The sequence below is a fragment of the Bombina bombina genome, chromosome 1, assembly GCF_027579735.1.
Source record: "Bombina bombina isolate aBomBom1 chromosome 1, aBomBom1.pri, whole genome shotgun sequence".
In the NCBI taxonomy this organism is placed as follows: Eukaryota; Metazoa; Chordata; class Amphibia; order Anura; family Bombinatoridae; genus Bombina; species Bombina bombina.
The window spans coordinates 1,179,758,370-1,179,785,997 of NC_069499.1; the positions used below are offsets into that span (position 1 = coordinate 1,179,758,370).

A 27,628-nucleotide genomic window follows, 5' to 3' on the forward strand; every position below is an offset into this window, starting at 1 on the left:
AGATATACTTTAGCTCGCCCATGTGTATTGCTTGTTGTTCAACAATCACACGAGGCATCTAAGTGTAGCCACCAATCAAAAGCTACTGTGCCTATTTAGATATGCTATTAAACTAAACAAAAGATATCAAGAGAATGAAGTAAATTAGATAATAAAAGTAAAATGGAAAGTTGTTTAAAATTGCATGCTCTTTCTGAATCGTGAAAGAAAAAATGTGTGTTTCATCTCCCTTGAAAGCAAACGAAAGCGCAAACTACCATTCCACTAAGGGTTACGGTGCTTCTCTTAGCCGCTCAATGACAGTTTAGGGGAGTTTAACTATAAAGTCCATATAGATGATCTCCCCTTGACCCTAAGCACAGCTGTCTGCCATTAATATCACAAACTCCATTATCTGTATTTTCTAGTCTCCTACACAATCTGAGACATGTATTGGATGAATATGCCTCACATCTCTTGGGTGCTCTTATACCCTTTGTGTATTGTGTCCTATGTTTAAACACGTTATTCTACATATATCAATTTCACTTTAGCAATAATCTGGGTCTATCATTGTGCCACAAAGAAATTGATTTTAAAGCTGATATGTATCAAACAATATTTGTAATGCAGAGGTAATAAGGGCTCATCATGTTTTAGATACTGTAGTTCAGTAAAAAAAAATACTTCGATTGTATTTAATTCAAACAGTCTTGCAGCTTTGCAGTCTGTTTTAGATGTAGTGCGGCAAAGTGTGGTTGAAATCTGATCCCAGTTCGATATCATTGTCTATAGGTTTCATTTTACCTCTTTTTACTGCTTATTTGTGTATGGATATTTTGTCAATAAAAAGGATTTGCTCAATGACATTTGTAAAATAAGTAGACTTATAAAACTCTCAGGTGAGACTTCTTAAAGATCCTCTTTTTAACTCCCTATGGGTGGCAGCTCCCAAACTTTCAGACCACTTTTGCTTCTTTTATTATTATTATTATTATTATTATTATTTTTAATGTGTTCAGTATTTCTCTTCATTCTGAGAAGAAATTAATTGTGCTTCTAGTTATGTGGTCAGTAGGAGGAGGAGAACAATTTGTGTGCTATGCACCATTAGACTTTTACAATAAGGAGGGTGTTTTGTCTTGGAGTCTCACCCCACTATTGATGTGTAAGGATGACTTTTAGATGAACTAGTTCTCTAGTTCCTTCTCAGTGTTTCGAGCCCTCCTGCAGTACTGCTCTCTCAGACTGTTTCTATTTAACATGGTTTTCTGGCCTATATCTTTTCACGTTTGTATTTCTGTATGATGTTTTTATCAGAGTTGTCTACAACAGGCACTTTCTCATTATTTTTGTTTCAGGGCTCGTGCTACAGAGGCGTCTTTCTCTGTTGTTCATGTTTCCACATTGGTGTGTTACTGTATCTTCCTTTCATGTTGGCTGTGGTATCTTTGTTGTTGATGTCCCTACAGCTGGTCTTTTAAATGTGCTCTTGTTTCTAAAATTAGCCAGCACACAACAAACGTCTCTGACTGCATTAGAAGTGCGGCATTGTTGTAAGCATAAAGGATACTGAGAAAAACAGAAAAATATTTGTACAGAAGTAAAACAGACTGTTAAGTCAAAATTAAGCTTTCATGATTCAATAGACTACTGGGTGTTGGATGCTGTTTGGTGGCTGCACATATGTGCCTCTTGTCATTGGCTCACATGTGTTCAGCTAGTTCCCAGTAGTGCATGCTCCTTCAACAAAAGATACCAAGCAAATGAAGACAATTTCCTAAAAGAAGTCAATTGGAAAGGTGTTTAAAATTGTATGCTCTATCTGAACCATGAAATAACAACGTTTTAGGGTTGTGTTGGCCCTGTATGTGTATATATAATATATATATATATATATATATATATGTGTGTGTGTGTGTGTGTGTATGTGTGTGTGTGTGTATATATATGTGTATATATATATATATATATATATATATATATATATATATATATAAAAATGTGCCATCAACTTTTCAATATAAATATTGGTGTTTATTTAAAGTGTAAAAATCACAATTTAAATTTGCAAAAGTATATATGACATAGGCAAGTGTTGTTGCAAACTCTATATAGAATAAATAAACCTAGCTTAAATAAGCTAGCTGGTAATTAGTTGCACACTTTGAAATGTATTGCAAACTAGTTGCATCTTAATACATTGAACATAATACAATAAAAATGGTAACAATAAAAACAATGACAATAAAAACAAACATACAAAAGTATGAGTAAAAGTTAGCAGCAAGTAGCAACCTACTGATCTGGCCAGACAACTAAAACAACATACTTACTACGCGTTTCTGGGTCACGCCCCTTCATCAGGTGACATATGATTACATTCCAGAGGTTTTCAATGGGGTTCAGGTCTGGAGATTGGGCTGGCCATGACAGGGTCTTGATCTGGTGATCCTCCATCCACACTTTGATTGACCTGGCTGTGTGGCATGGTTCTTTGTCCTGCTCGGAAAACCAATCTTCAGTGTTGGGGAACATTGTCAGAGCAGAAGGAAGCAAGTTTGTTTTCTTCCTGGGTAACCTTTGTACGTTGCTTGATTCATGCATCAGTCATAAAGATAAATCTGCCTGATTACAGCCTTGCTGAAGCAGCCCCAGATTATCATCAATCCTCCACCAAATGTCATGGTGGCTTGTAGGCCCCTCCTCTCCAGGCCTCTATCCAACCATTAGATGACCAGGTTTTGGGCAAAGCTGGAAATTGGACTTTACCTGGTATTGGGTAGATTCTGTGTAAGTACCCTGTAAATCAAGCCATATACAAGGTTATCCTGGAAGAAAACTTGCTTTTTACTGCTCTGAAAATTTTCCCCAACTCTGAGGATTGTGTTTTTTCCCAGCAGAACAATGCTCCATGCCACACAACCATGTTAATCAAGGTGTAAATGGAGGACCACCAGATCACGACCCTATCATGGCCAGCCCAATCTCCTGAACCCCATTTAAAACCTCTGGAATGTGATCAAGAGGAAGATGGATGGTTACAAGCAATCGAAAAAATCCAGGCTGCTTGAATTTTTGCACCAGGAGTGGCATAAAGTTACCCAACAGCAACGTGAAAGACTGGTGGAGAGTATACCAAGAGGCATGAAAACTGTAATTGAAAATCAAAGTTATTCCACCAAATATTGATTTCTAAACTCTTGGCAAGGTAAAACAGTATTGTTAAAATATATGTTTTCTTTGCATTATTCAAGGTCTGAAAACACTTCACCTTTTATTGTTATTTTGACCAGTTATTATTCTCTGCAAATATGACAATATTTTTATTGGAATTTGGGAGAAATGTTGTCAGTAGCTTATACAGTAAATGTTAATTTTACTCAAACACATACCAATAAATAGTAAAACCAGAGAAACTGATACATTTGCAGTTGTCTCTTTTAAGTTTTTCCAGATATATATGTGTGTGAGTGTATGTATATGTATATATATATATATATATATGTATGTATGTGTGTGTATGTGAGTGTATGTATGTGTGTATGTATATATGTTTGTGTATATATATATATATATATATATATATATATATATATATATATATATATATATATACTTCTAGTGCACTGGTTTTCAAACCTGTCCTCAGGCTTCCCTAACAGGCCATTTTTTGTGGATATCTGAACTGGAGCACAGCTGAAACAATTATCTGATTAGTAAACATGGTTATTTTACCTGCTCTCATCCAAGGTAATCCAGAAAACCTGGACTGTTACGGAGGCCTGAGGACAGGTTTGAAAACCAGTGTTCTAGTGTGTGTAATAACACAAAAGTCCTATTTTTATTTCACCGCTGCGAGACCTAGAAAGGATTAAGTCATACCAAGCTACATTTTAGATGTGGCAGCCTAGAGAGGTAGTGAGGGGCACCCATGGGTGTCTTGAGATAGCCTGTTTTTTTTTTTTTTTTTGCTTTGTTTACAGTAAGGTTAATTGCCACAAAAACATACTTTATAGTGTATATTACAGGCCAATTACCTTTTAATAATACAATCTCTCTCTTTCCTGCAGCCACTCTGACAAGCTACTCTGAGAATTTGGACCGATCCAAATATGGAGCTGAAAGTAGAGATAGTGGCTCCCGTGGATGTGTGAAGCAGGGACAAAAGTCAAGCATGGATTCATGTCTGTACCGGGTGGATGAAAATATAATGGCGTCCACCTTCAGCCTTAACAAGATACCTGAGAGAGGTCTGGACACAGCTCTGTCCCAATCTGTGCAGTCCATCCCACTCTACCTCATGCCTCGTCCTAACTCTGTGGCAGGTATGAATGCTGTCACAGGAGGTTTGAAGATTTTATGTAATGAAGTTTATTTTGTAGAGGCCTAGTATAATGTAATTAGTAAGGAGGACAAGGGTCACAGTGCAGTGAGGTTTTGTGAGAGGGGGAGAGACTTAATGTAATGAGTGAGGATAGGCCTGTTGTAATGATGTTTAATTAACATAGGTCTGGTGTAAATATGTTTAGCGAGCATAGGCCTAGTGTAATAATGTTTAGGGACATAAGATTAGTGTGACTGACTGCTATTGAGCACAAATAGACCAATAATTTAAAACTCCCTTTTTTTTATAAACTTTTCTCACACTCCAATTTAATTTCTCCATTTTTATTTCCCCCCACCCAACTCATTGACCATCACTTTTCTTCCACCCCATCTTTCTTCCATCCTTTTCTCCACTCTATCCACCCTCCTTTTCCCACATATCACCTATACACCCTCTCATTTCTCCTATCACCATATTTATCTTCCCAATCTTTCCCTCCACCCTGCCATCCACCTTATCTTTTCCCCATGCCTTTACCCCTAATCAATCTATCCACCCTATCCCCACCACTCATCCACCCTCCTTTTACCACCCACTCCACCTATCTATCCTCTCTTCCTCCTCTCTCATAGCCACAAGTTCAGCACACCTGGAAGATCTTGCTTATTTGGATGAGCAGAGACACACACCCTTGCGTACTTCTCTCAGAATGCCACGTCAGACCCTGGCTGGTCCACGGACCCCACAAGATCTACGAGGTAAGGAATTTACACTATGAAATTAATAATTTCATCTCTACAATTAAGCTCCTCACAAAATATAATCAGTCAATCTCTAAACACATATGCAACACCTATAGTGAAATCTAACTTTAGATTATAAAGGATACACTGAAGAGCCTTTTGATAGTAGGCATAGCTACTTATAGCTTATATTTCCTTAGCTTTCACTTGCCTCATCTACTCCTTTCACTCTTTCATTCTTTCACTTTTTCTCCTCCCATCTTTTCACTCACCTCTATTTTGTTCATCTCTCTTCTCCCACAGTCCGCTTTGCTCCCTACCGGCCTCCAGACATTTCCCTTAAGCCGCTACTTTTTGAGGTTCCAAGTATCACCAGTGACACAGTGTTTGTGGGCCGGGACTGGCTGTTTCATGAAATTGATGCACATCTGCAGAGTGACGATGAGACTGTGAATCAGGGAGTGGTTATATGTGGCAATATTGGCTTTGGGAAAACTGCAATAATTTCCAGGCTAGTTGCCTTGAGCTGCCACGGGACTCGCATGAGACAAGCTACCACTGACAGCCCCCATGCCTCTCCAAAACGTAAGTCTTTCAGCATGACAAAATTATTTGTTTGCATGCCTGTGTATTCGGTTTTGGGCAAAAGTAATGTTAGGAGAAAGTCACCAGTGCACTTATGACTGAATTTGTTTAGTGAACAAAATTAAGAACCAAAAATCATCACAGTACTAATGCGCTATATATATATACACACACACACACACACACACAATGCATATGAATAGACCGGTCCGGTCGCCAAATGCGACCAAAATTCCTTGCGGGCAAGACAAATTTTTAAATTACCAAGCCTTATTTGTCTTGTATTCTTACTCCAGGATATGCTCAAAACCTTCTACTGATAATATTCTCAGTACTAGGTTAAAGTTTTTTGAGGTAAGTTTATGTTTTAGCCGTTAGGAATGCCCTTGGCCAGCTTATTAGTGCTTGCTTCATCAGCACATATACTTTTAGTAGCGGTTGTGCTGCTGGGCCTGTGTTGAGTCCGGATTCCCCTCAGAGTACAGTGCTTGTCAGAGGGATGTATTTGGGGTATGATTTGATTCTATGGTTTCACTTCATGTCAAATCTTTCATAAACCCTCTGTAATCGGTCACAGGGACGTGTCTGCCTCACTTCATGGATCTACAATATACTCCTCTTTCCATAACCTCGTCTTATATGTTTCAGTACTGGTTTGACTGTTTTGCTGCTTGTTTGTAAGTGTCTATTGAATAGTGATGTTGTAGTGCTTCCTGCCATGAAATTAGTTCTTTTTCCTTTTTTTTTTTTTACAACAATGAAACGGCCGGTTTTATATCCCTTTAATCTTGTGAAGTCTACAGTGTGCACTTCTGGTTCTCAGTGGAAAACCCATAATTACAGTAATAAGGGAAAACAAAAATGAAAGTATATTGCAAAATTCTTTTACCATGCTTAATTAAAGGGACACTGTACCCAAAAAATTTCTTTCGTGATTGAGATTGAAATTTTAAGCAACTTTCTAATTTACTCCTATTATCAAATGTTCTTCATTTTCTTGGTATCTTTATTTGAAATGCAAGAATGTAAGTTTAGATGCCGGACCATTTTTGGTGAACAACCTGGGTTGTCCTTGCTGATTGGTGGATAAATTCACCCACCAATAAAAAAGTGCTGTCCAGAGTACTGAAACCAAAAAAAAGCTTAGATGCCTTCTTTTTTAAATAATGATAGCAAGAGAACGAAGAAAATTTGATAATAGGAGTAAATTAGAAAGTTGCTTAAAATGACATGTTCTTTCTGAATTACAAAAGAAAAAATTTGGGTTCAGTGTCCCTTTAAACATTTGAAATATCAATCTCAAGGTGTTTTGTGTCCCTTTAACTTTACAAAATGTCTTAATTAACAAATATATATTAAGGGATATTTCTCTTATATAAATATACTTTTGTTGAACATGTTGATTTTTACTTTTTCCATCTTAATGGGAGGAGAGTCCACAGCTTCTTTCATTACTTGTGGAAAATAAGAACCTGGCCACCAGGAGGAGGTAAAGACACCCCAGCCAAATTCTTAAATACCTAAACCACTCCCCTCATCCCCCAGTCATTCTTTGCCTTTTGTCACAGGAGGTTGGCAGAGAAGTGTCGGAAGATTCTGAGTAGTCCCTTATGGAGGGTAGTACTCTTCGCAATGGGACTGGAGTTTTAAGTAGTCCTGTTAGTCTCTCAGTGAGAGCTTGGATGAATGCTAGAGTCCGGAGATGCAGGGAGAGTCTTTCTGTGAAACCATTCCGACTCAGATTAACAGCTCCATAAGTAATCGGCGTTGATGAGTTTTGCTGCCTGCTTTCTGCACTCAAGTCCATGTCAGGAGCGATGCTACTACCCTGTCACACTTGAAAGGCCATGTTCCTGTTCTACGGCATAGTATTCATTTATACACATTTAATAACGCAAGAAGACAGGGTCACAGTGTGTCTCCTTTTATCTGTATAGAATCAAGGGTTAATATCCTCGGAAAGGGGATTATTAAACAGGGGGGGATTTATGCATAATATTCTTTATTGTGTTTAATGCTGTGACATGTGTGAGATGAGGCTCTGTCAATGTGTGAACAGTCAGGTGTCCTTAGAGAGATCGACGCATCCTTTTCTCTTGTAAGGTGTATCCAGTCCACGGATCATCCATTACTTGTGGGATATTCTCATTCCCAACAGGAAGTTGCAAGAGGACACCCACAGCAGAGCTGTAATATAGCTCCTCCCCTAACTGTCATAGCCAGTCATTCTCTTGCAACTCTCAACAAGCTAGGACGTTGTAGGAGAGAGTGGTTAAATATAGCTAGTTTATTTTCTTCAATCAAAAGTTTGTTATTTTTAAATAGTACCGGAGTTGTGCTATTTTATCTCAGGCAGTATATAGAAGAAGAATCTGCCTGAGGTTTCTATGATCTTAGCAGGTTGTAACTAAGATCCATTGCTATTCTCACATATGTCTGAGGGGATTACACAGATGAGGTAAAACTTCAGCGAGAGAATGGCGTGCAGTTTATTCTGCTATCAGGTATGTGCAGTTATAATTTTTTCTAGAGATGGAAAACACTAGAAAATGCTGCTGATACCGGATTAATGTAAGTTAAGCCTGAATACAGTGATTTAATAACGACTGGTATCATGCTTACTCCCAGGGGTAATACCCTTATGATATTTACAATATAAAACGTTTGCTGGCATGTTTAATCGTTTTTATATATGCTTTGGTGATAAAACTTTATTGGGGCCTAGATTTTTCCACATGGCTGGCTTAAATTTTGACTAGAAACAATTTCCACTGTTGTAGTATAAAAGTTACAGTTGGTACAGTTAAAATTACAAACTGTGACATCCAGCTTCCCTCAAAGGCCCTCTGAATGCTATAGGACATCTCTAAAGGGCCCAAAGGCTTTCCAAAGTCGTTTATTGGGGAAGGTAGGGCCACAGCTTGCTGTGGCAGTTCGTTGTGACTGTTAAAAAATGTCTATTTCGTTTTTTTGATCCGTTTTTTGAACTAAGGGGTTAATCATCCATTTGCAAGTGGGTGCAATGCTCTCTTAGCCTATTATACACACTGTAAAAATTTTGTTTGATTTACTGCATTTTTTCACTGTTTTTCAAATTCTGACAAAATTTGTTTCTCTTAAAGGCACAGTACCGTTTTTTTATATTTGCTTGTTAACTTGATTTAAAGTGTTTTCCAAGCTTGCTAGTCTCATTGCTATTCTGTATAAAGATGTCTGACATGGAAGAAACTCCTTGTTTATTATGTTTAAAAGCCATGGTGGAACCCCCTCTTAGAATGTGTACCAAATGTACTGATTTCATTTTATGCAATAAAGATCATTTTCTGTCTTTAAAAAATGTATCACCAGAGGAATCTGACGAGGGGGAAGTTATGCCGACTAACTTTCCCCACGTGTCAAACCCTTTGACTCCCGCTTAAGGGACTCACGCTCAAATGGCGCCAAGTACATCTAGGGCGCCCATAGCGTTTACTTTACAAGACATGGCGGCAGTCATGGATAATACACTGTCAGCGGTATTAGCCAGACTACCTGAACTTAGAGGAAGTGAGATAGCTCTGGGGTGAGACAAAATGCAGAGCATACTGACGCTTTAAGAACCATGTCTGATACTGTCTCACAATATGCTTAAGCTGAGGAAAGAGAGCTTCAGTCAGTGGGTGATGCTAATGACTCAGGAAAGATACCTGATTCTAATATTTCTACATTTAAATTTAAGCTTGAACATCTCCGCGTGTTGCTTAGGGAGGTTTTAGCTGCTCTGAATGACTGTGATACCATTGCAGTGCCAGAGAAATTGTGTAGACTGGATAAATACTTTGCAGTGCCAGTGTGTACTGATGTTTTTCCAAATACCTAAAAGGTTTACAGAAATTATTAATAAGGAATGGGATAGACCAGGTGTGCCTTTCTCTTCCCCTCCTATTTTTAGAAAAATGTTTCCAATAGACGCCACAACATGGGACTTATGGCAGACAGTCCCTAAGGTGGAGGGAGCAGTTTCTACTCTAGTAAAGCGTACTACTATCACTGTCGAGGACAGTTGTGCTTTTTTTTTTTTTTTAGATCCAATGGATAAAAAATTAGAGGTTACCTTAAGAAAATATTTATTCAACAAGGTTTTATCCTACAGCCCCTTGCATGCATTGCCCCTGTCACTGCTGCTGCGGCGTACTGGTTTGAGTCTCTGGAAGAGGCTTTACAGGTAGCGACTCCATTGGATGACATACTTGGCAAACTTAGAGCACTTAAGCTAGCCAATTCTTTTATTCCGATGCCATTGTTCATTTGACTAAACTAACGGCTAAGAATTCTGGTTTTGCTATACAGGCGCGCAGAGCGCTATGGCTTAGATCATGGTCAGCTGACGTGACTTCAAACTCTAAGCTACTTAACATTCCCTTCATGGGGCAGACCCTATTCGGGCCTGGTTGAAGGAGATTATTGCTGATATCACTGGAGGAAAAGGTCATGCCCTTCCTCAGGACAGGTCCAAATCTAGGGCCAAACAGTCTAATTTTCATGCCTTTCAAAACCTCAAGGCAGGTGCGGCATCAACTTCCTCTAATAATAAACAAGAGGGAACTTTTGCTCAATCCAAGACGGTCTGGAGACCAAACCTGACATGGAAAAAAGGTAAGCAGGTAAAAAAGCCTGCTGCTGCCTCTAAGACAGCATGAAGGAACGGCCCCCTATCCGGGAACGGATCTAGTAGGGGGCAGACTTTCACTCTTTGCCCAGGCGTGGGCAAGAGATGTTCAGGATCCCTGGGCGTTGGAAATTATATCCCAGGGATATCTTCTGGACTTCAAAGCTTCCCCCCCAAAAGGGAGATTTCACCTTTCACAATTATCTGCACACCAGATAAAGAGAGAGGCATTCTTACACTGTGTACGAGTCCTCCTAGTTATGGGAGTGATCCATCCACTTCCAAAGGAGGAACAGGGACAGGGTTTTTACTCAAATCTGTTTGTGGTTCCCAAAAAAGAGGGAACCTTCAGACCAATTTTGGATCTAAAGATCTTAAACAAATTCCTCAAAGTTCCGTCGTTCAAGATGGAAACTATTCGTACCATCCTACCACTGATCCAGGAGGGTCAATATATGACTACAGTGGATCTAAAGGATGCTTATCTTCACATTCCAATACACAAAAATCATCATCGGTTTCTCAGGTTTGCCTTTTAAGACAGGCATTACCAGTTGTAGCTCTTCCCTTGGGATTAGCTACAGCCCCAAGAATCTTTGCAAAGGTTCTAGGGTCACTTATGGCGGTCCTAAGGCCGCGGGGCATAGCAGTAGCCCCTTATTTAGACGACATCCTGATACAGGCGTCAAACTTCCAAATTGCCAAGTCTCATACGGACGTAGTACTGGCATTTCTGTGGTCGCATGGGTGGAAAGTGAACGAGGAAAAGAGTTCTCTATCCCCACTCACAAGAGTTTCCTTTCTAGGGACTCTGATAGATTCTGTAGAAATTAAAATTCACCTGACGGAGTACAGGTTATCAAAGCTTCTAAATTCCTGCCGGGTTCTTCATTCCATTCCGCGCCCTTCAGTGGTTCAGTGTATGGAAGTAATCGGCTTAATGGTAGCGGCAGTGGACATAGTGCCGTTTGCACGCTTACATCTCAGACTGCTGCAACTATGCATGCTCAGTCAGTGGAGCGGGGATTACACAGATTTGTCCCCTCAACTGAATCTGGACCAAGAGACCAGGGATCCTCTTCTCTGGTGGCTATCTCGGGTCCATCTGTCCAAAGGTATGACCTTTCGCAGGCCAGATTGGACAATTGTTACGACAGATGCAAGCCTTCTAGGTTGGGGTGCAGTCTGGAACTCCCTGAAGGCTCAGGGATCATGGACTCAGGAGGAGTCTCTCCTTCCATTAAATATTCTGGAACTAAGAGCGATATTCAAGGCTCTTCAGGCTTGGCCTCAGTTAGCAACTCTGAGGTACATCAGATTTCAGTCGGACAACATCACGACTGTAGCTTACATCAACCATCAAGGGGGAACGAGAAGTTCCCTAGAGATGTTAGAAGTTTCAAAAATAATTCGCTGGGCAGAGATTCACTCTTGTCACCTATCAGCGATCCATATCCCAGGTGTGCATTTTCTCGTTAGTGCAGGGGCGGTCCTACATGGCACTCCATGTGACCGGGTGTAGCCTCTTTAACTTCCTCTTTTTTGACCGGCGGTTGCAAGGAGACAAAGCTTTTTCTCTGTGGTCCGGGTCATAGGAGGTGGTAAGTGCCCCGTCCATTTGGGGTATAAAGGTGCCATTTAATTTCTATCTAGTCTGTAATAAAAGCGCAAGCTATGGAGGACTCTGATATGTTAGAGGTTACTCCCTCTTTAATGAAATCTAATACCTGTGTTTATTGTGAGGAGGTTCCGGTGGATCCACCTGCTCAACTATGTTCCACATGCTTTGATAAAATTGCAATATCTAAAAAGAATAAGATATTTAGTACAACTGAGCAGTCCACCTCTGAGGGTTTTCTATCCCGCGAGGTGCGTTCCCTACATTCATCTCCGATTACACATGCAGCTCCCCAGGGAACTACGAATCCTCCCGCGGGAAGGGCCCTTTGGCTGCCAGATTTAGCTGAACAGTTTCAAACAGCGGCCTCTGCGGCCTTCAATGCCTTACCACTCCCTGCTAAACGCAAGTGAAAGGTGAAACAAAGCTATCTGTCCCAGGGATCATCTACTCCATTGGATGTCTCTGATGGATTATCCACTGATGAAGACGACTCGGACTCTGCAGAGGATGCTCTTTCTGCGTCAGAACCGGCGACATCTAGACCTCTGGTTGCGGAGGGGGCAGACTTTAAGTTTAAGATGGAGCATTTGCGATTTCTGTTGAAAGAGGTACTTGCTACGTTCGAGGTTCCGGAACCGAAACTGCCAGAGGAACCTTTGATCCCTAAGCTAGACAGGGTGGTGCCTCAGACCTTCCCGGTTCCCCTTAAAATGGCTAATATTATTAAGAACGAATGGGAGAAACTTGGCTCGTCCTTTTCTCCCTCTACTTTTTAAAAAAAAAACTGTTCCCTGTTCCGGACTCTCAGCTTGAGCTGTGGGGGGCCATCCCTAAAGTGGATGGTGCTATTTCCACGCTCGCTAAGCGCACAACTATCCCGATCAAAAAATAGCTCTTCGTTCAAGGAGCCTATGGATAAAAAATTGGAATCCATGTTGAGAAAGATGTTTCAGCTCGCGGGTTTGCTTTTCAACCGGCAGCGGCGGTGGCTGCGGTGGCTGGGGCTGCTACCTATTGGTGTGACGCTCTGTCAGCTATGGTTGAGGTGGAGACTCCCCTTGAGGAGATACAGGAACAAATTAAGGCCTTAAAGGTAGCTAATTCATTAATCTGTGATACAAATATGCAGATTATTCGCCTGAATGCTAAAACATCAGGTTTTTATGTTCTAGCTCTGTGGTTAAAGTCGTGGTCTGCCGACATGACTTCCAAGTCTAGATTACTATCCCTCCCGTTTCAGGGGAAAGTTCTTTTTGGTCTAGGCCTGGACTCTATTATATCCACGGTCACAGGAGGCAAGGGTGCTTTCCTACCGCAGGATAAGAAGAATAAGGGCTCTACTTTTCGTCCCTTTTGTTCGGACAAGTCCCAATGCCAGCAACCTGCCGTGAAACCCGAGCAGTCCAAGGAATCTTGGAAACCAGCTCAATCTTGGGACAAAGCCAAGCAGAGCAAGAAGCCTGCCGAGACAAAATCGGCATGAAGGGGCGGTCCCCGATCCGTCTCGGGATCGTAGTGGGCAGACTATCTCTTTTTCCGGAGGCCTGGATGAGAGACGTTCAGGACCCTTCTAGAGTGCGTAAGGGATCTCTCTCTCGTACCAGTACCTCTGGCAGAAAGAGGCCTGGGGTATTATTCAAACCTTTTCGTGGTGCCGGGGGAACTTCCGGGAGGCGGCCATGATAGGTCGCACATTACCACTCTGCTCTAGTCCTTTCATTATTTTTACTTAAAATAGCATTCCAGACGGCTCCTGTATTTGCCAAATAGCTTGTTCTTTAAAGCACTACAGATCCTGCATTAAGTGAGCCTATTACATGCTAGATGATCGCAACTTTGAGCACCCGTATCACATTCTAGGGCTGAGATCTTTTATTCAACCCCCGGCGAGGTCCATCTGGGCCTTGTCGTTAGGCAGCACGCTGTGCTGAACTCAAACCATTCAACTCCTAATCTGCCTGATTACAGATATAGGTTGAAGATTATGGAAGGAGCTACAGACATTTTGAGGGAACTGAATCGCTTGTTAACGGCACATCACGCTACACTCGAGATCATTTTACACAAAGCATTCAGACCTGAGGACAACCACTTACTGCATGCAACCACTCAGAGGGAGCCTGTATTGGCAGAGCAGGAGAAAGCTAACATTCTTTATAGCAATCTAAAACCCTGGAGCCCGCTACCCACTCCTAAAAGATTGGCATGGGACCTGCAAAGTACTATTGTGATGCCCAGTGGAGCGGCTGGCAGTGATGGAGCTAAACAACTAGACGGTGGTGTGCTTTGTTACATAACCCGGACGGATGCTTGTGTGACCACTACATTAACGAGCCAACTGTCATATTGCAGCACTGGGCTTTAGATCACTTATTAGTGCGCTCTACAGCGAGCGACTCTTCATGGATCATTCTGTACAAGCAGCTGGACGGAACGCATTGTTTTCCTGTATTTATCCTGCCTACCATCCTTCTTTGTGCAGTGCCGCTACATTTACAATGGGATCCTGGCGGTCTTAGGCAGAAGGAGAGGCTGGTGTGAGCGGGACAATTTTTGTGCCAGTGTCAATTCCATGGCTGTTATACTTACTGGACATTCGTTCCGTTAGGGCCTGCTGCACTCGGACTGGGTTCCTAGCAAATCGCGCTGGTCTGATCCGTGTGACGATGTAACTAGACTTTAAGGACACAACCCCCGTTATTTACCAACTCTGAGCCTGGTATCTGACATACTTACTATCACAACTAAGATTTTTTTATTATATAGTTAGCAATTGTTTTATTGTAAAAATTTGACTGTGGTTCCCTTGTTATAACGAACTGTAAGCCAGTAACTCATGCCAGTCCACTTTAGGTTCTTATAGTGAACCTTTTAAAGTCAAATACCTATGGCACGTTAACTGTCTCACATCTAGTAACATTTTGAGATCTGTTTACTGTTTACCACCATTCATCTATATATGCATACTACTTAGCATTGCGATACTGTTTATACCCACAGCTGTAGCCTTTAGGGCTACTTCTTCATATATTTCTTTACTAAGCTATAGTATGGTTATTTTTGATGTTTCTGAAGAGATGTGAAGCTTAATAATGTGGCGGGACCATATCATATGAGAGGCATATTATATAGTTATTGCGCCCTGTAGGTAATGTATTTTACTTCTGACGCTTCATTTGAGCAATATGTATGATCTGTGCAAGAAAAGCTTTGTGGAGTCATGACAGTACTTACTACCTATACAAGGATATCAGACTCAGTTTCGTAGTAGGAACTAACCATATGGGTATTACACTTTATAGTTACTATGTCCAGTATTTCCTGTGCGTCCAATCTGTTAATTCTCAAGGTGCATATAGCAACTCAAGGACCATATACCCCCTATTTACAGGTCCCTCACATACATACTTTTGCCTCATTTATTGCATAACACAATATACAGTGATATGTCCAATCCTTGATTGTTTCATTACTTATGTACTTCTTTACTGCTTCTGTATAGAATGTGTTTTTCAGCCACAAATTTATTTATGTTCTAGAATTTATTACAGCTTTTGAACTTACACCTATAATGCTTTTGTGAACCATTTTAGGATGTTCTAGACATGATTTATTATTTTAGACCTTGGCTGATTCATATGTACTCCACACTGGGTTTAGCAGTGGAGATTCCTTCTTTGTGGCTACCTTGCGTATAACCCCCTCTTATTTTTATTTTTATAATAAGCTATAATCTTCAAGTTTAAAAGTAACTACACCTTCTGTTTAGCTCTTTAAGGTTACATCTCAATCATATTTCGGGCAGAATTCTAACTATAATCTTTTCGTACTATCCTACCTTGTTAAAGTGTTAATCATAAATATAGTTTCAAAAAGTAAGAAAACCAGAGGTTCTTCATCTGGGGTCCATGAGTGGCCCTGACACATTAATGTTCACCTACCTTATATCAGGGTTAATGCAATAGTGTGGTCCAAGAGTGGCCACTCAAATCATTTGGTGGCATACAGTTTAATAAGCAGCACTTACTGCCTGTACTGACAGTGTAGGTTGTCATTAATTATTCTGTGCATTTCTCTGCTTTGTCTTAACAGCCTACCCTGTTACAATTTATTTTCTTCTATATGTATGTTTTTACAGCTACTAATTGTATGTTTTGAAAAGAACCTCAATCAAAAAAACCCCCAAAAAACCTTTTCGTGGTCCCAAAGAAGGAGGGCACGTTTCGTCCGATTCTAGACCTAAAGTGCCTAAACAGGTTTTTGTCGGTCCCATCGTTCAAGATGGAGATGATCAGGTCTATTCTGCCCTTAGTTTAAGAGGGACAGTTCATGACTACAATAGATTTGAAGGATACTTGCCTTCACGTGCCAGGGATCACTTTTGTTTCTAAGATTTGCATTTCTGGACCAACACTTCCAGTTTGTGGACCTACAGTTCGGCCTGGCGACTGCCCCAAGAGTCTTTATGAAGGTTCTGGGAGCGCTGCTTGCAGTGGCGAGAGCCAGAGGTATTGCAGTGGCACCTTATTTGGACGACATCCTGGTCCGGGCCCATCCTACAGTCTCACAGAAGACCATTCAAGGGCTCTTCTTCTCCTTTGATCCCATGTATGGAAGATAAATGTAGCAAAGAGTTCCCTGGTTCCCAGCAACAGAGTGGAATTCCTGGGCACGATAATAGATTGAGGATTCCACTTCGATAAAGAATATCCTGACAGATCAGAGATGCCACAAGATTGCGTCCAGCTGTCATGTCCTCCAGACCTCCTTAAGGCTATCTGTGGCCTAGTGTATGGAGGTGATTGGGCTCATGGTATCCAGCATAGATGTCATTCCATACGCCAGGTTCCATCTCAGACCTCTTCAGTTGTGCATGTTGAGACAATAGAATTGCGATCACTCAGACCTATCCCAACATATCTCTCTAGACAACTGAATGAGGGATTCCCTCTCTTGGTGGATCTGTCTGGGCCAACTGTCCCAGGGGACATCCTTCTTGAGACCATCCTGGGAGATTGTGACCACGGACGCAAGTCTGTCAAAATACGGAGCTGTTTGGGGTGCCAGGAAGGTACAGGGCCGGTGGACTCTAGAGAAGTCGCTTCTCCCGATCAATATTCTGGAACTTCGAGCGATCTTCAACGCTCTGAGGGCTTGGCCCCTTTATCAGATTCCAGTCGGACAACATTACCTCAGTGGCTTACATCAACTATCAGGGGGGAACGAGTAGCTCCCTAGCCATGAGGGTAGTATCTCGGATTCTGGAGTGGGCAGGGACCCACAACTGTTTGCTATCAAAGATCCACATTCCGGGTGTGGACAACTGGGAAGCCAATTTTCTCAGCAGACAATTGTTTCATCCGGGGGAATGGTCTTTCCATCCCGAGGTGTTTGCTGAGATCTGCATCAGATGGGGGACGCCGGAGATAGATCTCATGGCGTCCAGACTCAACTTCAAGCTACCCAGATACGGGTTGCGGTCCAGGGATCCCCAAGCAGAGCTGATAGATGCTTTAGCAGTGCCTTGGGAGTTCAACCTAGTCTACATATTTTCACCGTTGCCACTTCTACCTCGAGTAGTGGCCCGCATCAAACGGGAACAAGCTTCGACTATTCTAATTGCTCCATCGTGGCCGCAGAGTATGTGTTTTTCGGATCTGGTGGGGATGTCATCTCCTCCATGGAAGTTACTTTGTCGCAGAGATCTGCTGGTTCAGGGTCCCTCCCTAAATAAAAATCTCGATTCTCTGAGGCTGACTGCGTGGATATTGAATGCTTAGTCCTAGCCAAGAGAGGTTTTTCTGAGAGAGTGATTGATACTCTCATTCAAGCCAGGAGACCGGTCACTCGGCGCATCTACTTGTCCTGGTGTGAGGAACATGGATATCCATGGCATAAGGTTAGGGTATCCAGGATCCTGTCCTTCCTTCAGGATGGGTTGGAGAAGGGACTTGCACTGTTACACAAGAAGCTTGCGGAGCTTCCTGATATTCAGTCTTTTGTTCAGGCTCTGTCTAAGATCAGGCCTGTCTTTACCTTGGAGCTTAAACTTGGTACTTAAGATTTTGCAGAGGGCTCCGTTTGAGCCTATGCATTCGCTTGACATTAAAACGCTTTCCTGGAAGATTCTATTTATATTGGCTATTGCATCAGCATGCAGAGTCTCTGAGTTGGCGGCCTTGCAATGTGAGCCTTCTTACCTGTTTTTTTTATGCAGATAAGACTGTTGTTCGCACTGGGTTGGATTTCTTCCCAAGGTTGTGTCTAATCGTATCATCAATCAGGAGATGGCAGTTCCTTCCTTGTGTCCTAATCCTTCTTCTTCAAAGGACAGGTTACTTCATAATTTGGATGTGGTTCGAGCCTTGAAGTTTTATCTTCAGGCCACAAAAGAATTCAGACAGACTTCATCGTTATTTGTGGTGTATTCAGGGAAGTGCAAGAGGGGCAGAGGGCCTCTTCCAATTCCCTATCTTTTTGGTTGAGGAGCATTATTCGCTTGGCCTTTTAGACAGCGGGACATAAGCCTCCTCAGAGGATATCGGCTCACTCAACTAGGGCTGTGGCTTCATCATGGGCCTTTAAAAATGAGGCTTCTATGGAGCAGATTTGTAAGGCTGCTACTTGGTCCTCCTTACATACCTTTGCTAAATGTTACAAATTTGATGCCTTTGCGTCGGCGGAAGCAGCTTTTGGGAGAAATGTTTTGCAGGCTGTGGTGCCCTCAGAGTAATGTTCCCTCTTTTTGCCCTCCTGTTTTTTTTTTCATTTAGTATCCTCTAGAGCTTGGGTATTTGTTTCCCACAAGTAATGAATGAAGCCGTGAACTCTCCTCCCATTACGATGGAAAACATAAATTATGCTTATCTGATAATTTAATTTCCATCTGTGGGAGTAGAGTCCACAGCTCCCGCCTGTTTCTCCAGTGGGCGGACCTAAATTTATTTTTGTTCTTCTTTATACCCTGATATATCTCCTGCTGTTCCTTGTTCCCTTGGCAGAATGACTGGTGGATGAGGGGAGTGGGGGAGGTATTTAAGCTTTTGGCTGGGGTGTCTTTGCCTCATCCTGGTGGCCAGGTTTTTAATTTCCACAAGTAATGAATGAAGCAGTGGACTCTCCTCCCACAGATAGAAATGAAATTATCAGGTAAGCATAATTTATGTTATTTCATTACAGCACAAAGGGCTGTAATTGATATGTGCAATTCGATTTGGCCGATTCGGAATTTCCGAATCAGCACCATAACTAAAATCCTGAAAAATTCTGAAAATGAATAAATCAGTTTCCAAATTTTCGAATCCATTCTTTATTCATATTCAGAATTTTTCTTTGTTGTAATCTAAACCGCAGTTCCCCGACATAGCCGACGCTAACTAAATCACTAAATAAAGCTATTAACCCCTAAACCGCTGTTCCCTGACATCGCCGACACTAACTAAACCTATTAACCCCTAAACCGCAGTTTCCCTAAATCGCCAACGCTAACTAACCCTTAAACCGCAGTTTCCCAACATCGCCTATACTAACCCCTAAACCGCCATTCCCAAACATCGCCAACACTAACTAACCCCTAAACCGCCGTTCCCAAACATCGCTAACACTAACTAAACCTATTAACCCCTAAACTGCCTCCCCCACATCGCAACAACTTAAATTAAACTATATTCACCCCTAAACCTAACACCCCCTAACTTTAATTTAGCTTTATTTTATTTAGGTTAGTTACAATTATTAACTAACTACCTATTTAAAAATAAATACAAACTTACCTGTGAAATAAAAATAAAACCTAAGGTAGCTACAATATAACTATTTACTAACTACCTAGTTAAAATAAATACAAACTTACCTGTGAAATAAAAATGAAACCCAAGCTTACACTAATAAAACCTAACATTACTAAAAATAAAAAAAAATAAGAATACTAAAAAATTAAAACTACAATTACAAAAAAAAACTACCATTACAAAGAATAACAGACTAAATTAACCAAAACAATAAAAATTATTCCTATTCTAATACCCCGTTTAAAAAAAAAACTCTGCCTGGACCACCTCCTCCGCGCATCCACCAACCACTCCGCCTCCGCTGGAATAAAGATAGAAGATGCCGGTCCCGCAATGGATACAGATGGAGCCGCCTGGATGAAGATCTTTCGCCGGACTTCAGCAACTGTGAGTACCGATTTTGGGGTTAGTGTTGGGTATTGTTTTTGTGTTTTTGGGGGGGGGGGGTTTATTTTTTTAGATAAGGGCTTTTTTTATTTTAATGGGCCGAAAAAGAGCTGAATGCCCTTTTAAAGGCAGTAAAAGAGCTGAATGCCCTTTTAAGGGCAATGCCCATACAAATGCCCTTTTTAGGGCAATTGTTAGATTAGGTTTTTTTTAGTTAGGTTTTTTTTTTTTGTTTTGGGGGTGTTTGTAATGTTAGGGGGGTTTGTTGTAAATTTTTTTAGCAAAAGAGATGTTAACTATAGGGCAATGCCCTACAAAAGGCCCTTTTAAGGGCTATTAGTAGTTTATTATAAATTAGGTTTTTTTTATTTTGGGTTGGGTTTTTTTTTAAATGGGGTATTAGAATAGGAATAATTTTTATTATTTTGGATAATTTTGTTTGTTATTTTTTGTAATGGGATTTTTTAAATTTTTGGGGTGTTTTTTTTTATTTTTTAGATTAGGCATTTTTTATTTTTAAAGGGCCAAAAAAGAGCTGAATGCCCCTTTAAGGGCAATGCCCATAAAAATGTCCTTTTCTAGGCAATGGGTAGATTAGGTTAATTTTTATTTTGTTGGTTTGGGGGGGTGGGGGTTTGTAATGTTAGGGGTGTTTGTTTTTATTTTATTTTTTTTGCAAAAGAGCTGTTAACTTTAGGGCAATGCCCTACAAAAGGCCCTTTTAAGGGCCCTTGGTAGTTTATTATAGATTGTTTTTTTTTATTTTTATTTTTTTAAAACGGGGTATTAGAATAGGAATAATTTTTATTGTCTTGGATAATTTTGTTTGTTATTTTTTGTAATGGCAGTTTTTTTTGTAATGTTGGTGTTTATTATTTTTTGTAATTGTATTTTTTTTTTTTTTTAGTAATATTAGTTTTTTTTTATTTTTAGCAGTCTTAGGTTTTATTTTTATTTCACAGGTAAGTTTGTATTTATTTTAACTAGGTAGTTAGTAAATACTTATATTGTAGCTAGCTTAGGTTTTATTTTTATTTCACAAGTAAGTTTGTATTTATTTTTAAATAGGTAGTTAGATACGGCTAGATTTAGAGTTTTGTTGGTAACGACCCGCGTAGCTAACACTGGCTTTTTTTCTCCCGCACCTTTTAAATACCGCTGGTATTTAGAGTTCACAGAAGGGCTGCGTTAGGCTCCAAAAAGGAAGCGTATGGCATATTTACCGCCATTGCAACTCTCAATACCAGCGGTGCTTACGGACGCGGCCAGCTTCAAAAACGTGCTTGTGCACGATTCCCCGTTAGAAAACAATGGGGCAGTTTGAGCTGAAAAAAAACCTAACACCTGCAAAAAAGCAGCGTTCAGCTCTTAACGCAGCCCCATTGTTTCCTATGGGGAAACACTTCCTAAGTCTGCACCTAACACCCTAACATGTACCCTGAGTCTAAACACCCCTAACCTTACACTTATTAACCCCTAATCTGCTGACCCCGCTATCGCTGACCCCTGCATATTTTTTTTAACCCCCTAATCTGCCGCTCCGTACATCGCCGCAACCTACATTATACCTATGTACCCCTAATCTGCTGCCCCTAACACCGCCGACCCCTATATTATATTTATTAACCTCTAATCTGCCCCCCACAACGTCGCCGCCAGCTACCTACAATAATTAACCCCTAATCTGCCGACCGGACCTCACCGCTACTCTAATAAATGTATTAACCCCTAAAGCTAAGTCTAACCCTAACACCCCCCTAAGTTAAATATCATTTAAATCTAACAAAATAAATTAACTCTTATTAAATAACTTATTCCTATTTAAAGCTAAATACTTACCTGTAAAATAAACCCTAATATAGCTACAATATAAATTATAATTATATTGTAGCTATTTTAGGATTAATATTTATTTTACAGGCAACTTTGGATTTATTTTAACCAGGTACAATAGCTATTAAATAGTTAATAACTATTTAATAGCTACCTAGATAAAATAATTACAAAATTACCTGTAAAATAAATCCTAACCTAAGTTACAATTAAACCTAACACTACACTATCAATAAATTAATTAAATAAAATACCTACAATTAAATCTAACACTACACTATCAATAAATTAATTACATGAAATACCTACAAATAAATACAATTAAATAAACTAACTAAAGTACAAAAAATAAAAAAAGATAAGTTACAAAAAATAAAAAAATTAATTACAAACATAATAAAATATTACAACAATTTTAAGTTAATTACACCTACTCTTAGCCCCTAATAAAATAACAAAGCCCCCCAAAATAAAAAAATGCCCTACCCTATTCTAAAATTAAAATAGAAAAGCTCTTTTACCTTACCAGCCCTTAAAAGTGCCTTTTGTAGGGCATACCCCAAAGAATTCAGCTCTTTTGCCTGTAAAAAAAACATACAATACCCCCCCAACATTACAACCCACCACCTACATACCCCTAATCTAACCGAAACCCCCCTTAAATAAACCTAACACTAAGCCCCTGAAGATCTTCCTACCTTGTCTTCACCATGCCAGGTATCACCGATCGTTCTAGGCTTCATCCAAGCCCAAGGGGGGGCTGGAGATCCATCTTCCGGCTGAAGTCTTCTATCAAGCGGCAAGAAGAAGTCCAGAAGAGGCTCCAAAGTCTTCATCCTATCCGGGCAGAAGAGGAGATCCGGACCGGCAACCATCTTGATCCAAGCGGCATCTTCTATCTTCATCCGATGACGAGCGGCTCCATCTTGAAGACCTCCAGCGCGGATCCATCCTCTTCTTCCGACGTCCTAAGTCCGAATGAAGGTTCCTTTAAATGACGTCATCCAAGATGGCGTCCCTCGAATTCCGATTGGCTGATGGGATTCTATCAGCCAATCGGAATTAGGTAGGAAAAATCTGATTGGCTGATGGAGGGGGGGGTATTGTATGTTTTTTTTTACAGGCAAAAGAGCTGAATTCTTTTGGGGTATGCCCCGCAAAAGGCCCTTTTAAGGGCTGGTAAGGTAAAAGAGCTTTTCTATTTTAATTTTAGAATAGGGTAGGGCATTTTTTTATTTTGGGGGGCTTTGTTATTTTATTAGGGGGCTTAGAGTAGGTGTAAATAGCTTAAAATTGTAATATTTTTATTATGTTTGTAATTAATTTTTTTATTTTTTGTACTTTAGTTAGTTTATTTAATTGTATTTATTTGTAGGTATTTCATGTAATTAATTTATTGATAGTGTAGTGTTAGATTTAATTGTAGGTATTTTATTTAATTAATTTATTGATAGTGTAGTGTTTAATTGTAACTTAGGTTAGGATTTATTTAAGAGGTAATTTTGTAATTATTTTAACTAATTTTGTAATTATTTTAACTAGGTAGCTATTAAATAGTTATTAACTATTTAATAGCTATTGTACCTGGTTAAAATAAATCCAAAGTTGCCTGTAAAATAAATATTAATCCTAAAATAGCTACAATATAATTATAATTTATATTGTAGCTATATTAGGGTTTATTTTACAGGTAAGTATTTAGCTTTAAATAGGAATAAGTTATTTAATATCAGTTAATTTATTTTGTTAGATTTAAATTATATTTAACTTAGGGGGGGTGTTAGTGTTAGGGTTAGACTTAGCTTTAGGGGTTAATACATTTATTAGAGTAGCGGTGAGGTCTGGACGGCAGATTAGGGGTTAATACTTGAAGTTAGGTGTCGGCGATGTTAGGGAGTGCAGATTAGGTGTTAATACTATTTATTATAGGGTTAGTGAGGCTGGAGTGAGGCGGATTAGGGGTTAATACATTTATTATATTAGCTGTGAGGTCCGGTCGGCAGATTAGGGGTTAATAATTGTAGGTAGGTGGCGGCGACGTTGGGGGCGGCAGATTAGTGGTTCATAAATATAATATAGGGGTCGGCGGTGTTAGGGGCAGCAGATTAGGGGTACATAGGGAAAAATTTAATAGAGTGGCGGCGATGTGGGGGGACCTCGGTTTAGGGGTGCATAGGTAGTTTATGGGTGTTAGTGTACTTTAGAGCACAGTAGTTAAGAGTTTTATAAACCGGTGTTAGCCCAGAAAGCTCTTAACTCCTGACTTTTTTCTGCGGCTGGAGTTTTGTCGTTAGATTTCTAACGCTCACTTCAGCCACGACTCTAAATACCGGCGTTAGAAAGATCCCATTGAAAAGATAGGATACGCAAATGGCGTAGGGGGATCTGCGGTATGGAAAAGTCACGGCTGGAAAGTGAGCTTTAGACCCTTTCCTGACTGACTCTAAAAACCAACGGTAGCCCAAAACCAGCGTTAGGAGCCTCTAACGCTGGTTTTGACGGCTAACGCCAAACTCTAAATCTAGCCGATAGTTAATAATTGTAACTTTAAAGGAACACTGAACCCAATTTTTTTTCTCTCAGATTCAGATAGAGCATGACATTTTAAGCAACTTTCTAATTTACTCCTATTACCAATTTTTCTTTGTTCTCTTGCTATCTTTATTTTAAAAGTAGGAATGTAAATCTTAGCAGCCAGCCCATTTTAGGTTCAGCACCATGGATAGTGCTTGCTTATTGGAGGCTGACATTTACCCACCAATAAGCAAGCATAACCCAGGTTCTCAACCAAAAATGGGCTGGCTCCTATGCATCACATTCCTGCTTCTTAAATAAAGATAGCAAGAGAACAAAGAAAAAATGATAATAGGAGTAAATTAGAAAGTTGCTTAAAATTGCATGTTCTATCTGAATCATGAAAGTAAAAAATCTGAGTTTAGTGTCCCTTTAATTTATGTCTATTTTAATTATGTTAAAGTTAGGGGGTGTTAGGTTTAGGGGTTAATATAGTTTAATTTAGGTTGCTGTGATGTGGGGGCAGCGGTTTAGGGGTTAATAAGTTTAGTGTTGGCGATGTGGGTGTATGGCAGTTTAGGGGTTAATAGATCTATTTAGTGTTTTAGTTAGTGTTGACGATGTGGGTGTTCTGTAGTTTAGGGGTTAATAGGTTTAGTTAGTGTCTGAACTGCGGTTTAGGGGTTAATAGGTTTTGTTAGTGTCGGGGAACTGCGGTTTAGGTGTTAATAGGTTTAGTTAGTGTCGGGGGAACTGCGGTTTAGGGGTTAATAGATTTAGTTAGTGTTGGCGATGTGGGGGGATGGCGGTTTAGGGGTTAATATCTTTATTTAGTGTCGGTGATGTGGGTGGTGGCGGCGGCGGTTTTAGATGATTTTGTTTAGGCAATTGGTGGCATATTAGTTATGTTAAGTTAAATCTTTTTTTTGGATCCTTTGGTTTTTTTCGTATCCATTCTTTATTCATATGCATTATTCTATTCAAAATTTTAGAATAGAATGAATATGAATAACGAACGGATCCGAAAAAACTATTTAACTAAACTAATTTGCCAAACGAAATTATTTATTTAACTAATGAAAACTAAACAATTTTTTTTTGCGTTGCACATGTCTATTTATTAAGCCCTTCTCCTCCCTTTGTTTGCCGGTTCTCACAAGAGAACCTTTTAGTCTGTATTTATCAAGCAGCGGTCATCAGACTGGCTGCTTCCCTACCCTCTTCATTGGAGGATTTCAATCTCCCAGGTCTAGTCTGGGGGAAATTGACAGCTCCTACCCGCATTTGATTGGTTGTGTGCATTTGATTGGTTGTGTGTGGTCAGTGGGTTGCACGCGAGTTCAAAATAGCGCTCATGTACAATGTAAAATTCAGGCAGGGAATTTAAAAATTGAGCCCAAAGCAGTACGTTTTTAGTTCTATATGGCGGTAGTCTTTGGCTCGTCTTCTAATTTAGCTACAAGATAAAAACCTCAATAATATTTAGCAATTCATGGCTTTAAAGGGATATTAAACACATTGGAGGCTGCACGAACCTGCTGCTTTATATCTGTGAAGACAATTGCAATAAATAATGAAGCTTTGCATTATTTTTATTCTTTTTCTGGGGGACAGGGAAGTTACTGAAAAGAAAAAAGGATTCTTGCTAACCAAACACAACCCTGTTCATGTATATGAGGCATGAACATATATGTTTTTTAGCACAAGTACAGTAGATTATAGAGAATTGGGCTCCCCTTGTCTTTTCTTTGAGGTTATAATTATTGATTCTGCTGAGTTTATTTTATTTTATTAAACAGACGTATTAAACACTCGTACATAAATTTATTAATTCCCTAGCTAAATATAAATCTATTTTCATAAATACGCATTCATATTCTTATATGCTTAAAAGCAGCCGATCACATGTAAGTTATGATGGAAGAACATGTTGTTGATTCCTGTTTCACAATAGTATCCACTCCAGTGTTCTCCACACAAAATGTTGACAGTCGGGTGTCATTGTGAAGTAGCTAGGTGGGGCAATGCAATTACTTTGCAATATAAACATTTTCTATTATTTTCTGTTTTGTTCAAATCACAAATGAATTGCATACAAATATTAAAAATAGTATTATCTATTTATTTCTTAATATTGCCTTAAATTTTAGCGTGGTAGTCCGTAAAATCGTCCAGGTTGTGTGCCCATTAAATAGGTCCTGAGGAGAGCACTACACACCTAAGTATCAATACTGTTATTACTAACAATAATACTGCTTTTCATGAGCAGCAATATAGATAGTCCATCTTGAAAATACATGACTGGGGAGATTGTAGGGTTAAATACAGGTAGCCCTCAGTTTACGCCGGGGTTAGGTTCCAGAAGGAATGGTTGTAAATCGAAACCGTTGTAAATTGAAGCCCAGTTTATAATGTAAGTCAATGGGAAGTGAGGGAGATAGGTTCCAGGCCACTCTCAAAATTGTCATAAGTAACACCTAATACATTATTTTTAAAGCTTTGAAATAAAGACTTTAAATGCTAAACAGCATTATAAACCTGATAAAATAATCACACAACACAGAATATATAATTAAACTAAGTTAAATAAACAAAAACATTTGCTAAACAGCATTATAAACCTAATAACATAATCACACAACACAGACTTCACTTGCATTTTTCTGCAAACAGTTCTTTCTATGCATTCCAAACTGGACTGATTTATAGACAGGAAGATCTTGTTCCTTTGAAATCTGCTCGATAGCTCAGGTCTGGTTAAACTGATTAATTTCAGCTTGCTTGGCTTTGCTGCAACTCAAGCGGACAGCTCCACCTACTGGCTATTTTAATAAATGCACTGCTTCTCAATGCTTTTCAATAGCAGTCACATGACTGGGAAAAAAGGTTGTTATTCTGAAACGGTGTAAAATGAACCATTGTAAAACGAGGGCCACCTGTACTAGTGCAGCTTGCTTGGCTTTGCTGCAACTCAAGCGGACAGCTCCACCTACTGGCTATTTTAATAAATGCACTGCTTCTCAATGCTTTTCAATAGCAGTCACATGACTGGGAAAAAAGGTTGTTATTCTGAAACGGTGTAAAATGAACCATTGTAAAACGAGGGCCACCTGTACTAGTGCATAAAGACGTCAGTCACACTGTGACGCTGCCCCCTCCTTCTGTGGGAAGGGAAATCCTGATCAAAGCATAAGAATG

At 39.9% G+C, this 27,628-nt stretch overlaps 1 protein-coding gene across 4 annotated transcripts in view; it reads left to right on the plus strand.

Moving 5' to 3' along the window:
• Positions 1 to 27,628, plus strand: part of TANC2 (tetratricopeptide repeat, ankyrin repeat and coiled-coil containing 2) — a 785,323-nt gene that overhangs the window by 594,952 nt on the left and 162,743 nt on the right. For all 4 annotated transcript variants that reach the window (XM_053699768.1, XM_053699765.1, XM_053699775.1 and 1 more), the window contains 3 exons: positions 4,053 to 4,307; positions 4,942 to 5,067; positions 5,356 to 5,637. In XM_053699768.1, the coding sequence (XP_053555743.1) occupies positions 4,053 to 4,307; positions 4,942 to 5,067; positions 5,356 to 5,637 (663 nt within the window). The remainder of the gene's footprint in view (positions 1 to 4,052; positions 4,308 to 4,941; positions 5,068 to 5,355; positions 5,638 to 27,628) is intronic.